General features: G+C 35.8%; 1 protein-coding gene across 1 annotated transcript in view; it reads left to right on the top strand.

Moving 5' to 3' along the window:
• LRP6 (LDL receptor related protein 6) overlaps window positions 1-14,657 on the top strand; it is a 179,909-nt gene that overhangs the window by 96,410 nt on the left and 68,842 nt on the right. Inside the window, exons 4-6 of the mRNA XM_049627077.1 lie at window positions 8,764-8,960; window positions 10,722-10,853; window positions 14,117-14,513. Coding sequence (XP_049483034.1) covers window positions 8,764-8,960; window positions 10,722-10,853; window positions 14,117-14,513 — 726 coding nt within the window. The remainder of the gene's footprint in view (window positions 1-8,763; window positions 8,961-10,721; window positions 10,854-14,116; window positions 14,514-14,657) is intronic.

Raw genomic sequence — 14,657 nt, 5'->3', positions numbered from 1 at the left:
TCTTTTGTTGTGTAGCGCTTTCTAGTTTAATGAAGTCCCACTTGCTTATTTTTTATCTTGTTGCTTGTGCTTCGGGTGTCCTATCCAAAAAATTGTTGTCAAGAAGCATGTCAAGGAGCTTTTTCCCTGTGTTTGTTTTCTTCTAGGAGTTTTATGTTTTTCAGGTCTTAGGTTTAATCCATTTTGAGTTAATTTTTGTAAATGGTATTAAGATAGGGGTTTAGTTTCATTCTTTTACATGTGAATGTCTAATCTTCCCTGCATCATTTATTGAAGAGGCTGTTTTTTTCTCTACTGACTATTCTCGGCTTTCTTGTCAAATACTAATCATATCGATTTCTGTATTTTTCATTGCTAGTATATAGAAATGCAGTTTATTTCCATATATTGACCTTATATACTGTAACTTTACTGAATTAATTAGGCCTGGGAGTCTTTAAAAAAATATTCTTTGGGGCGCCTGGGTGGCGCAGTCGGTTGGGCGTCCGACTTCGGCCAGGTCACGATCTCGCGGTCTGTGAGTTCGAGCCCCGCGTCAGGCTCTGGGCTGATGGCTCGGAGCCTGGAGCCTGTTTCCGATTCTGTGTCTCCCTCTCTCTCTGCCCCTCCCCCGTTCATGCTCTGTCTCTCTCTGTCCCAAAAATAAATAAAAAACGTTGAAAAAAAAAAATTTAAAAAAAATAAAAATAAAAAAATATTCTTTAGTATTTTCCACCCTTAGAATCATGTACTGTGAACAATGACAGTTTTACTTCTTCCTTTCCAATCTAGATGTCCTCTATTCCTGTTTGATTGTACTGACTAGGTCCTCTGTTACAGTGTTGAATAGAAGACATCCTTGTTTTTTCCTGATCTTTGGGGGAAAATAATTTATTATTATTATCTTCTTTTTTTTTTTTTTTTTTGCCATTGAGCATGATAGCAGTAGGTTTTTTTTTTTTTTTTCAACGTTTTTTATTTATTTTTGGGACAGAGAGAGACAGAGCATGAACGGGGGAGGGGCAGAGAGAGAGGGAGACACAGAATCGGAAACAGGCTCCAGGCTCTGAGCCATCAGCCCAGAGCCTGACGCGGGGCTCGAACTCACGGACCGCGAGATCGTGACCTGGCTGAAGTCGGACGCTTAACCGACTGCGCCACCCAGGCGCCCCTACAGTAGGTTTTTTTTGTAGACGCCTTTTATGGAAGTTTCCTTTTATTCCTGGTCTCTTCACAATTTATACCATGACAGAGTATTATATTTTGTCCAATCCTGTTTAGTATTAGCAATAGATACTACCAGTGCTTTTAGCAGTAGATTCAGTCTATGGAGATGATTATATGATTTTATTTTTTAATTTGTGAACATGATGAATTGCATTAATTGTTTTTAGTTGTTAAACCAGTCTTGCGTTTTTGGGGTAAATCCCATTTGGTTATGGTTTAGAATCCTGTTTAGATGTTGAGAGATTCAGTTTGCTGACAATCTGTTGAGGATTTTTATGTCTTTATTCATAAGAGGTATTGGTCTGTAGTTGATTTTTCTTATCCTGCCTTTGTCTGGCCTTGGTGTAATACTAACCTCATGGAATGAGGTAGGAAGTGTCCCCTCTTCCACTGTTTCCTGGAAGAGTGTGGGATAGATTGATATTATTTCTCCAGTAACTATTTTGTAGAAGCCATCAGTGAAGCCATCTGGGCCTGGGGATTTCTTTATGGGAAGATGTTCAGTTGTTAAGTCAATTTCTTTAATTGTATTGGGTCTTTAGATTTTTTTTTTATTTCTTCTTGATTCACTTTTGTTTGTTTCTTTCCAGGAATATTTCCATTTTATCCGAGTTGTCTACATTGGCATAAAGTTATTCATTGTATCTCCTTATAATCCTTTTAATTTCTGTTAGGTCAGTTGTGATGTTCTTCTTGTATACATGATTTTATTCACAAATTACCCAATTTATGTCTTTTCTCTTTTTTGGGAGGCCAGTCTGAGTCTAGCTAAAGGATAGTCAATTTTGTGAATCTTTTCATAGAACTCACATTTAGTTTTACTGAATTTGACTTCCTCTACTGTTTTTGTGTTTTAATATGCCATTGATCACTACCCTAATATTTTTGTTTTCTTATGCTAGCTTTGGATTTAGTTTACTCTTTTTTTTCTCATTTCTTAAGCTTGAAGCTTAGTTTATTGATTTGTAATTAGCTTCTTTTCTAATATAGGCACCTAAGGGGTAAATGTATAGAATTTACCCTAGGAAGTTCTAGGGTAACTTAGAACCCTAGTTCTTTTTGCAAAGTTTCTGTATGTTGTATTTTCATTTCCTTTTATCTCAAAACATTTAAAAGAACTTCTTGTGATTTCTTCTTGGGCCCATTGCTTATAGAGAAGACATTAAGAATTTAGAAAATTCTCATTTGTGGACTTCTCATATATTATTGTTGTAGATTTATTAATGAATTCCGTAGTTCTCAGAGAATATACTTCATATAATTCAGTCTTTTAAAGTGAATTGAGACTTGTTCTGTGACCTAGTATGTGGTCTCTCCTAGAGTAACTTCCTTGCATAGTTTGAAGAATGTATATTCTCTTGTTATTGGATGGGACTTTTCTGTAGAGGCTAGTTTAAATTGGTTAATAATGTTCAGATTTCCATATCCTTAATGTTTTCCTGTCTAGTTCTTCTTCTTCTTCCTTTTTTTTTTTTTTTAAGATTTTATTTTTAAGTAATCTCTACTCTCAACGTTGGGCTCAAACTTACAACCTTGTGATCAAAGTTGCATGCTCTTCCAACTGAGCCTACCAGGTACCCCATTTCTGCCTAGCGGTTCTAAACTTGATTAACGTAAGAGTAGGATGTTGAGATCTTGGACTGTTAATGTTGAACTATTTATCCATTGCTGTCAGTTTTTTCTTCATTTGTTTGAGGCTCTGTTTTTATATGTGTATATGTTTATAGTTGTATCTTCCTCATAATTTGATCCTTTGTCATTATAAAATGTGCTTCTTCTTTACCTCTTATATACTTTTTGTCTTAAAGTATATATTATCTGATAGAGCCTCTCCATCTCTCTTAATGGATTTACTGTTTGCTGTAACGTTTTACTTTCAACTCAATACAAAGTACGCCTTTTGTAGACAGCATATAGTTGAATCTTGTTTTGTTTTACCTAGTCAAACAATCTTTGTCTATATAGATAGAGGTATTTTTTTTGAAAAGGAAAAACTGTATCTATTTAAAGGGTGCAGCCTTTTGCCTTTTGATTGAAGTGTTTAATATATTCACATTTAGTGTTATCAATGATATGGTTGGGCTTACAGCTGACATTTTGATGGTTTTTTTTTATATCTTTCTTTTTTGTTTAGTTTTGGCTCTTTTTTGCCTCCTTAAGTAGATATTTTCTGGAGTGCCATTTTAATCCCTTTGCTGATTTTTTAAAACTATATTTTGGACAATAAAATAATTTTAGTGTTATTCTAGTGCATTTTTTGCATTTTGTCAAAAAATACTTTATGATAATACTGGGTCAATTTCTATAAAGTATGGAAGTTTTACTCTAGTATAACTCCATTTCCTCCCTCTTTTTTGCTATTGTCATTTATGTTACATTTCTGTTGTAACCAATATGAAGTTATACTAATTTTTGCTTAATAAGATCTTACGTGTTTTAAAGGGTTAAAAAGAAAAAAGGAGAAAGCATTATTTGTAGTCTTTTGTATTAACGCACATATTTGCGGTTTCTGGTACTCCTTCATGCTTCCTAAGGATTTAAGTTCCCATTTGGTGTCCTGCTCCAATATAATTTTATTCTCTCCCATGTCCTTTGTGTTCCATATCTTTTACTTTTTAAACTTTTTTTGTGCTATTTCTTTTTGATTTTTAAAAATCCCCCCTTAGGGATGTAATATACAGCATAATGACTATACGTAACACTGCTATATGATACAGGAAAGTTGTTGAGAATAAATTCCATGAATTCTCATCACATAGAGAAAAGACTTTTTCTTTTCTTTTTAAAAGTTTCTACATGATGAATATTAGTTGAATCTATTATAATCATTTCACAATATATGCATACCAGATCATCATGTTGTATGCTTTAAACTTTATAGTGATGTATGTCAATTATTTCTCAAAACTGAAAAAAAAAATCACAAAAAATTCCTCCTTTTCACCTTCTGTTTCTGTTTCCTTATTTTTTTTTTATTGATTCTTGTGTTATTTCTACTTTAGACTTCATTTCTGAAGTGATTTATTCTTCTACTTCTAATTCTTTCATCCTGTCACCTCAGTTTTGAAGTTTTTAATTTTGTTTTATTTTTTTATGGCTAGTATGAAAGTATTTTGCAATAGGTGATACATTTTATTCTAGAGCCATATATTTCTGTCATATTTTAATTGTAGGAATGTTATTTTTTATTTTGTTTTGAATATTAACTTTTTAAAAAAATGTTTAATGTTTCTTTTATTTTTGAAAGAGAGAGAGACAGACAGACAGACTGTGAGCAGGGGAGGGGCAGAAAGAGAGGGAGACACAGAATCCAAGGCAGGCTTCAGGTTCTGAGCTGTCAGCACAGAGCCCGATGCGGGGCTTGAACTCATGGACCATGAGATCATGACCTGAGCCGAAGTTGGATGCTTAACTGACTGAGCCACCCAGACACCCCTTGAATATTAGCTTTTAAAATGGGATTTGCCCTTAATACCTTTAGTATTTTATTTTCATGTATAATTATTTTTCTTAAACTTGTCAAAGAAGGCAGTGTTCGTCATAACTTCTATAACTTCACAGAACTCTTGTGTGTGTTTCAAAATATGGCAGCTTGCTTTCTGAGATTTCCTGGCTCTGTTTCCTCCTCCCACTTTTTTCTGTGCCTTATTTTTCCATTCATTTTTCATTCTACTACCAGTAATTTATCTTCAGTATGGAGCTTTGTCTGGAAGGTCAGCTTTAAGAGTTCATAGTGGGTTAAAGTGCACTAGCCCCTTTAGTGCCAACCGTGGATTCATTGTATTTCCTCATTCTTGGAGTGGCCAGAACCCTTCCTAGTCAGCTGACTTTCTCAGATTTGTTTGCACTGCTTTCCATTGTTACCTAACTTGTTTTTAGGTCTCCCAAATGCCCTATTGTTTCTTTATGATTCCTCCTGCAGAAGTGCTGATGCCAATCAGATCTTATGGCTCTTGGTAGTTTTCCATCTTTTTGTATTTTGAGGTTTTTGGTGATATATTATATTATATTATATCATATTATATTATATATATTATATGTGTATATATATATATATATATATATATATATATTTTTTTTTTTTTTTTTTTTTTTTTTTTTTTGGCCTAGCTCTGTTGTGAATGGATTTTCGGTTTTGCTACCTAGAGTTGCTCTCTCTGTTTTTATGTGGAGGACTTGTGGAGATTTTTTAAAACCTGTGCTACTACCAGTACTGTCACATTCTTTTTTTATTGTTATTATTTGAGAGAGAGAAAATGCAAGCATGGGAGCGGGGAGAGGTAGAGAATCTTAAGCAGGCTCCACACTCAGCATGGAGCCTGACACGGGGCTCTATCCTACAACCATGAGATCATAACCTGAGCTGGAATCAAGAGTTGGACGCTCAACCCTTAATACTTTTCATGTCTTAACCATCCAGGTGCCCCTACTGCTGTCATCTTCTTAGGTGTTAAAACAACTTCCCTATGGGAGCTCCCTTCCAAGGTTAGGTTCACATGTCAAAATTTATGACAGTAGTACTTTGGTATGACTAAACAAAGATTTATTACCCACACAGGTGGGGGAAATTCTGAGACAGGGGCAGAGGACAACTTTCTGGGAAGAGGTCCAGAAAGAGAGAAAGTGAATGCAAGTGCGCAGGTGTTCTGTAAAGGATAAGTCCAGTTGGTGCAGAATTTAAAAGAGGAACCCACCAAACATGGAATATGAAAGAGATAGCAAGGGGCTCATGTACTTGGGGGTATTGGTGGGGTTGAGTCCTATCAGTACACTGCTGATAATGACAGATACAGGGAAGGGATGACACTCAGAGGTTGTCAGCACTAAATCAAAACATCAACAGGGGTCTCAGTTTCTTTCCTTTGGTCTTCATAGTAGAGATCCATTTTTGAACTCTTGTTGTTGTGGCCTACTGCTGAAGAATGGGGCTTTGATCTTGCCTGCCATGTTTGTTTTTGGTACCCATGATTAATTTCTCTTTGGAGAAACTTACATTTCCAGGGAGAAACCAAGTAGGCCTATTTAGTAATCCCAACCAGAGAGATTAAAGGTGAAGACTATGTATTATCTCCACTTTGAGTAACAAGTCACTGTTGGTTGGATGAATCAATGAATGACCAAAAAATATGTTAAGAATAAGTGAGGAGCCCCTGGGTGGCTCAGTCTGTTAAGGGTCTGAGTTTGGCTCAGCTCATGATCTCACGGTGTGAGTTCGAGTGCTGTATCAGGCTCTGTGCCAACAGCTCAGAGCCTGGAGCCTGTTTTGGATTCCGTGTCTTCCTCTCTCTCTGCTCCTCCCCAGCCTTCTTAACTCTGCTTTCTGTTCAGCTCTATTAATTACATATATCACTTAAGGTATCTAATTTTATCAAGTATTTACTGAGTGTCTAATCATTCCACCTAATTTGGGCACAGTGAGATCCTGGGAATATAAAGAAGCAGTCTAGTATTTACTTCACTCTGATATGATATTGATTTTAAGAACTTTTTTATTTACAAACTAATACAGGAAATGTGCAACTTCAGTTGTAAAATGTTACCCCATCTCAGAAATGTTAAAATGTTGAAAAATATATCCTGCAACTGAGGAATTATTTATGAAACGTTTATAAAGGGCCAAGAATAATGCTAAATGCTTTTGCACATATTATCATTTAACCTTTAACTCAGTGAGGGTAGATTATCTTTCATTTGCAGATAAAATAAAGCTTGCAGAAATGGTGTAAGTAGTTAAGTGTTAGAGGGACATTGAACTCAGGTCTATCTTATTTCTGACCGATACATAAATCTTTTCAGCCAATATATAAAATTAGTGTATCTTTTAGGGAAGGTTTTTATTTTTCCTGTCTGTTTTCCTGTGTTTACTTCAAAGAGTGAATTTTAACTTTTTATTTAATGATATACACGACTTAGAAGGCTTTTTTTCCTTCCAAAGTTTTTCAAAGATCTGATTATGGAATTTGCAGTTCTTTAAGATGGTTAATGAAATGATAAGTAATTTAGGGTTTTTTTTTTTCTTTTTTTCTTTTTTTTTTTTACTATTCCTCATTTTTCAGTTGGGTTGCTTGTCTTTCTTGGCAGCTTCTCGGGGCTCTTTTAATGTCTTACCATACTGAATTTTTGGTCGATTTTAGTGTGAAATAATGTAGACCTATTTAAATTTGGACTTAAACTATGATATCACTCTTATAAATGACATAATCACTTTAGTAAATTCAATAAAGCCATTCATTTAGAAAGTGGAAGAAACAACCTCATAAGTTGACATTGTGATAGTTCTTTTGGGGAAATGAGAAGGAAAAGTAATCTGCTAGGGAATAAAAAATGGGAGGATAAAATTGTGGTGATGTGGGCTGGCAGAATTGGGATGAGTTTCTAAAATAGAAATTTGTTTGGTAAACTAGTCATGCTAATCTTGTGTTCAGTTTTTTAAAAATCTAGCCTGAATTTAAAACACCTTAGTCTAGGACCATTCCATGTGCAATAACAGATACTAACTCTGCTTAGATAAAAATTATCTTACTGCCCTTGAATTTAATTTAGTATGCTGGTAGTCTTCCTCAGTATTTGAGATCATCATGTAATGTCCAGGACCTGAAAATTGGATTATCTTCCCAGAAATATGTGATGCTCTTTATTTCTCTTCAGTTGCTTATATTTTCCATTCCTCTCTCCCAGACTATTTATGAAAATATTATATTTGATATTAGGTAAACATCAAATAATTTTTTTTCTGATTATTTTGGCTCAGAATGTGGTTTACTAATCAGGAGTGTATACTAATAATTCTCCATGACACTGCAAAGTTCTGTGGTTGCGCACTAACCAAGCTGTCTGTTTTAACTTTGGTATAGTATGGATGGCTTGTGAGATTTTTGGGTCTGCTTTGTCTCATGAACACAATGCCTGTGGCAGTACTTGTTCTTTTTGCTACCTGACTTGTGGAGGTCAAGTAACCAGATAGCAGAAAGCAAGCAGAAATGATCATTTGCTGGAGCTAGACTGGGTTTTGCAGAAACAGCTCCACCAGAACACCTTTTTAAGCCCTTTCAAGTATATGTTTTTACTTTCGTTTATCGAAACCATAAATGATGGGAGAAGAAACAGGCTCAGGTTCTTTGTTTTTACACCTCAAGAAGGGGAAAACCTATTGCAGATTGAAAACTATTTCACAGTGCCAACTGTGAGTAAGCCCTGGGATTTTTCTTTTTGCTGTAACAATTTTGGCCACCTGTCTCCTAATGAATTTTGTGGAAGGCTGGAAGATGTGAGTCCAGAGGTGGAAATTGACAGTAGTGCTAATACTGGGAGCTTCTCTCTGCTAGCTTGTAGTGAACATGGGGCCTGTTGCCAAGTACTTGGGGGTTTTGGACATCATGAAAATACGTTCAAATTTACTGTGTGACTTATTTTTCATAGGTGTATTTGACCTTAAGAGATGTGTTACTTGGGATTTGTATGTGTTATTGCAGACTGTAAGACTGTTTTAATGGGCAAGATCAAATTTTGATAAAAGAAATTTTAGAAATGTTTGAGTTTTTCTGTTCTTGTTAATAGGCAGGCAGTGGTTAAAGGTTCCCTTCCACATCCTTTTGCCTTGACATTATTTGAGGACACATTGTACTGGACTGACTGGAATACACACTCCATTTTGGCTTGCAACAAGTATTCTGGCGAGGGTCTGCGTGAAATCCATTCTAACATCTTCTCTCCCATGGATATACATGCCTTCAGCCAACAGAGGCAGCCAAATGGTAAGTGATCTTGATTTTTAAATTGCAAGTTGGAATAGCTTTAGCACTCAGATGTCTGGCTTTAGTGAGGGCAGGAGGAGAGAGGACGTATCCAAAGGTAGTGGAAAGGAATGAAACATAGGAAAAATGTCAAAATATAGTTCAGGTTAAGCAGCAGCCTAAACCATTTGTAGCTTGTTATCTATCACTGTTGGCCAACTCAGCCCTTTGTTTGGGTCTGGGATTATGGTGGTAGAGAAGAGAGAAAATAAGAAACTGAGATAGCTAAGCTTATACACAAATGCGTTTCTTGTTTATATTATTTCTCTCTAATGTGTGTTTGATTTTGTTCAGATGGGTGTGTTTGAAAACAAACTTTTCTTAAAAAGAAACCTCTGTGAATGAATCTAACTACCTCAGGTTGCCTAATAAAATACCTGCTTAAGCTTTTCTATGCACACTCTCTCTCCACCTCCCCTCCTTTTTTCTTAGTTTTGCTTCTATTTTTGGTCAACCTTTGCAGTGACTTGAGCTTTGGCTGCTGGCAACAATTTATTGTAAGAGAGGGATAGAATTAGTTTAAAAGGAATATGAGAATGTTAAGTGTTTGGCACTTGTATATAAATAAATGTCTGGCATTTGTCTGAGTGTATTTCAGATTGTATTCCAAAGCCAAAAATGAAGGGTTTTTTTGGATTATGCATTGCTTTGTATTAGTTCTGTCTGTTTAGGGGGAGATAGTCAAATATTGAATGTGTTACATTGCAATCTGGTGATCATGAGTCCATAAGAATGTTTTTAAATGTAGGGGTTGGCCTTTTGTAAAAATGTATGAATTTTTCTTCCCATGCTTAGCATATTTTAGAGAATTTCCTTTTTGTTTGTTTTTTGATTTTGTTTAACGATTGTTTTTGATTTTTGTTTTACTAGTTTGAGAATTTGCGGTTATTACTGCTTTCATCTTTCATATTTTGTTGGTCTCCATTTTATGTTGATTTTTTTCTATGAATATTATTTAAATCCATCCCTTTCCATAGTTTCTACAAGTGTGCTAATTAATCCCCGCTTCTCAGTTTTCCCTCTTTTAGTCTATTATGTTTATCTTTTCCATGTTAATATTTCCACAGTATGATTTTTCAACATTCTAGTTATTTTTCTTGGCTTTCAGTACCCTCCACCACAATTTGTTCCCATTCTCTGTGCTGACTTAGGTTTAGCTCTTACTAGTCAACAGAAACCTTAATATCCAGTTAGACTATTTGCCTTAATGTCTCACCCAGTGTACAGTCTCTAAGCTTTTATTCATACAGTTTTACCACATTTGAAATGTTCTTCTGTCTATCCTTCCTATTCTTCAAGGATCGTGTCGCGTCCTACATCTTCAGTGAAAGTTTTCTTCTTTAATCCTTAGTGATTTATTTTCCATTTGGTTCAGTAATATTTAAAGTCTATAATGTATAAGATAGCACATAATTTCATTGTTTTATATTGTTTTCTAGTTTGTTAATTTTGGCATACAGACTAGATTGTAAGCTCTTTTAGGGCAGGGGTCTCCTGTTTATTTCTTGTGTATTCCTCTCAAGGTACAAAATGATAAGTCAATTCTCATTGATTAATTTCCTTCCTTGCAGATGTTTTGGTAGTCAAGCCACCTGGATGACATTTGGTAATAATTTGGTTTATCACAGTTGCTCTTGTTATGGTTGTTAACCTTTGTGTACCTAGCGTGAGGGAGGGCATCCATAATCATTGGTATTAATCAGTGTGATTTATATTTGACAGCTACAAATCCATGTGGAATTGATAATGGTGGTTGTTCCCACTTGTGTTTGATGTCTCCAGTCAAGCCTTTCTATCAGTGTGCTTGCCCAACCGGGGTCAAACTCCTGGAGAACGGAAAAACCTGCAAAGATGGTAAGAAGGTGGTCTCCCAGAAGGAAAAATTTTAGATAGCAGTTGGAATTCTGTATGATTTATTTTATTTCTCTATAATAAGCTCTGTAGATTACAGTGTTTTGGGAGAGTAGTCACTTAATCTCTGCCTTCACAGTTGGTTATATAACAAGGGTGTTTTGTATTTGAGGGCATCTCTTTAATACTATTTTATAAATTAGTATTTCAACTAAATTTTTAACGTGCTATTTTTGAAAAAAATTAGGTGCTATTTCATTTTTCACGAGATGTCAGCCATTGATATCACAATCGATTTTTGTGAAAATGAATATTACTTTTCTTAAAAAATGTGTTTTTAACAGTAGGTTGCACTTGAAAATAAAGAACCTCAGTGAAAGAAACAATATTTACTAAACTTCCAACTATAAAGACTGTCATGGGGTAGATAAATTTTCTAAAAGTTTATTGGATGCTATTTTTAATTGCCTTTTAACAACAGAAGTGCTTTCAGAAGAAGAAGAAAAACATTCCAGTTTCTACTATTTATTTATTTATTTATTTATTTATTTATTTATTTTTTTCAACGTTTATTTATTTATTTTTGGGACAGAGAGAGACAGAGCATGAACGGGGGAGGGGCAGAGAGAGAGGGAGACACAGAATCGGAAACAGGCTCCAGGCTCCGAGCCATCAGCCCAGAGCCCGACGCGGGGCTCGAACTCACAGACCGCGAGATCGTGACCTGGCTGAAGTCGGACGCTTAACCGACTGCGCCACCCAGGCGCCCCCAGTTTCTACTATTTAAAGCAAGCAACCTCTTTCTGTACTTAACCACTGCTACTTCTGCTTACTCTCTTTACTTCCCCTATAGAGAGAGGGCACATTGGAGAAGTATGTTTAATTAGGACATTTCAAGAGACTTGTGGTTTGGGAGAACACCAGTTTTTCTCTTTTTCTTCTTAATGGGAATGTTATTCTTCTTTCTTACCCCTATGGCTAGCTATCTGGTTTTCTAGCCACCAGCAAGACCTAGTAAGAAAATTGTTATATTTAGCAGTGACTTCTTTATCTAACTCTGAAAAGCAGAAGTCTTTATTTCAGTTGGGTTAGAGTGTTCCTGGCAAGGGGGTCAGGGAGTCAGAGAGATGGAATTGAGTTGGTGTACAGGATATTTGTCATGACTTGGCATTGATAAATTATCCTCCTAGTCAAAGGTGAAGCTGGCTGACTCTTGTCAGGCGGTTTCCATGGCAAACAATAATTTGGTTTCAATTTAAAACAAAAGGTTTTTGTAATGTTGCTTTTTTGTTTAAAACATGTAGCCTGACTTTAAAACAGAGGATTTATTTTAGTAATAGTGGTCTGTCTACTCCCTCACAGCAGTGTAAATGTACATGTTTAACTAGTATTTAAAATTTTAGATGTACATTTGGCGTGTAGTAGCTTTAAGTTAACTATTCTGTTTTGATCACCTTGCTCAAATTAACAGCTTCACTTTCTATGACTTCTTTGTTTGCAAAGTTTGGGCTGGCTCTTTTTGGTAGTTAGCAGAGGCAGTGAATGGTACAGTTATGCCTGCTTGGTGCCTGCTGTGGTATTTAGGGCTGTATTTTCTCTAAGATGAAGTTTATAATTAGTTATCAAGTCAAAAAGTTGATCTTGAGAGCTTGACTCCTCTTCATATTTTTTTTTTGCAACTATAATTCCAGATTGCTGTGAAACTTAATACCAGTGTTTTATTTAAAAAAATTTTTTTTTCCTAATATTCTTGAGAGAAAGAGACAGAGCATGAGCTCGGTGAGGGGCAGAGAGAGAGTGAGAGAGACACAGAATCCGAAGCAGGCTCCTGACTTGGAGCTGTCAGCACAGAGCCCAACATGGGACTCAAACTCATGAACTGCGAGATCAGGACTTGAGCTGCAGTTGGATGCTTAACCGGCTGAGCCCTCTAGGCGCCCCACCGGTATTTTCTTTTAGACTCACTTCTTTGGGAATCTTTTTTCAGTCTTTCAGATATCAACTTGCTTACTATCTTTTATAGTTAGATGACTTTTTGCTGGTGCCTTACTTGGACATTAAAAATCAAAACAAAAAAAAGATTGAATTTAATGTTCTCATTCTCAGCTATGTTTTTATTGAATATTATTTTGTGTTTAAAACATTTCATAAGCAAATCTGACTTAAAACTCAGTGAAATAAAAATTTGAGTGTTCTTTTTTACTGATAATATATTAGCTAATATTTATCCAGTGCATGTTCAGTACATTCCTGAATTTTACATTGATGTTATTTTTAAAAAACGTTTGTTTATTTTTGAGAAGAGAGAGTGCAAGCAGGGGGGAGAGGTAGAGAGAGATGGGGACAGAGGATCGGAAGCGGGCTCTGTGCTGACAGCAGTGAGCCCAATGCGGGGCTTGAAATCACAAACTGTGATGAGATTATGATCTGAACTGAAGTTGGCCACTTAACCGATTGAGCCACCCAGGCTCCCATACATTGATCTTGTTTAATCCTCACAGCAACCCTGTGAGAGATAGATGAAGAAAACTAGGTTTAGGGAGATCAAGTTTTGCCTAAGTTTGTATAGGAACTTGAATCTGTTTCTATCAGATCTACAGCTCTTACTCTTAACCACTGTTTTGTTAACTGATTCCCTCTCTGCTGCTGCTTTCCTTCACCATAGCCTTCTTTGTTCTTAATTATGTCAGGCATTGCCTTATAGTTCTCTTTGTTAAAACAGCTTTACTGAAATATAATTTGCATGCTATAAACTTCAGTCACTTCAAGTATGCAATTCACTGGGCTTTTTAACTAATTTACAGTTGTACAACCATCACAGTCTACTTTTAGAATATTCTCATCAGATACAAAAGACCTTTGTCTTGGATTTATTTACCTTTTTAAACATACTTCTTGAACAAAGGACCTATATCCTATGTCTCCTTCCTCCTTTAATATTCAACTACTTAACTTCTTAGTCATTATTCATTATACCTTTTAAGTAACTGTTATTAATTTCAGGACCTATATAACGAATGAAAATAGAGAAGGAATCAAAACTTGATTTGGAGAGCTGAGCCATTATAGAGCTTGGCCTTGTAGTCAAGCTATTCCTAGTTCATTATGTTTACTTTCCATTTCCACCCTAAATAGACCCTGAGTATCCTTTTGTACCCCTTTACTTTTCAATTCTTAAAGAGGTTCTGCATTCTTTATTTAGAATGACTAAATTTTACCTGTGGGTTTCAATTTTTTTCTTCGTTTATTTCACTTTGTCGTTCTAGGTGCCACCGAATTACTGCTTTTAGCCCGAAGGACAGACTTGAGACGCATTTCTTTGGATACACCAGATTTCACAGACATTGTTTTACAGTTAGAAGACATCCGTCATGCCATTGCCATAGATTATGATCCTGTGGAAGGCTATATCTACTGGACTGATGATGAAGTGAGGGCCATACGCCGCTCATTCATAGATGGATCTGGCAGTCAGTTTGTGGTCACCGCTCAAATTGCGCATCCTGATGGTATTGCTGTTGACTGGGTTGCCCGAAATCTTTATTGGACAGACACTGGCACTGATCGGATAGAAGTAACAAGGCTCAATGGGACCATGAGGAAGATCTTGATTTCAGAGGACTTAGAGGAACCCCGGGCTATTGTGTTAGATCCCATGGTTGGGTAAGAAGCTCTGCCGGTAGAAAATTTTGCCTGGTGTTTCTGTTTTGTACAGGTTTCTAAAAACATTGACAAAAACAATATGAAGTATATATTGGTTTTCAATAAACAGCTCTTTAGTGGCTGTTCATTTTTAGAACATACTGA

The sequence above is a fragment of the Panthera uncia genome, chromosome B4, assembly GCF_023721935.1.
Source record: "Panthera uncia isolate 11264 chromosome B4, Puncia_PCG_1.0, whole genome shotgun sequence".
Taxonomy (NCBI): domain Eukaryota; kingdom Metazoa; phylum Chordata; class Mammalia; order Carnivora; family Felidae; genus Panthera; species Panthera uncia.
This window is presented reverse-complemented; position numbering and strand designations above follow the sequence as displayed.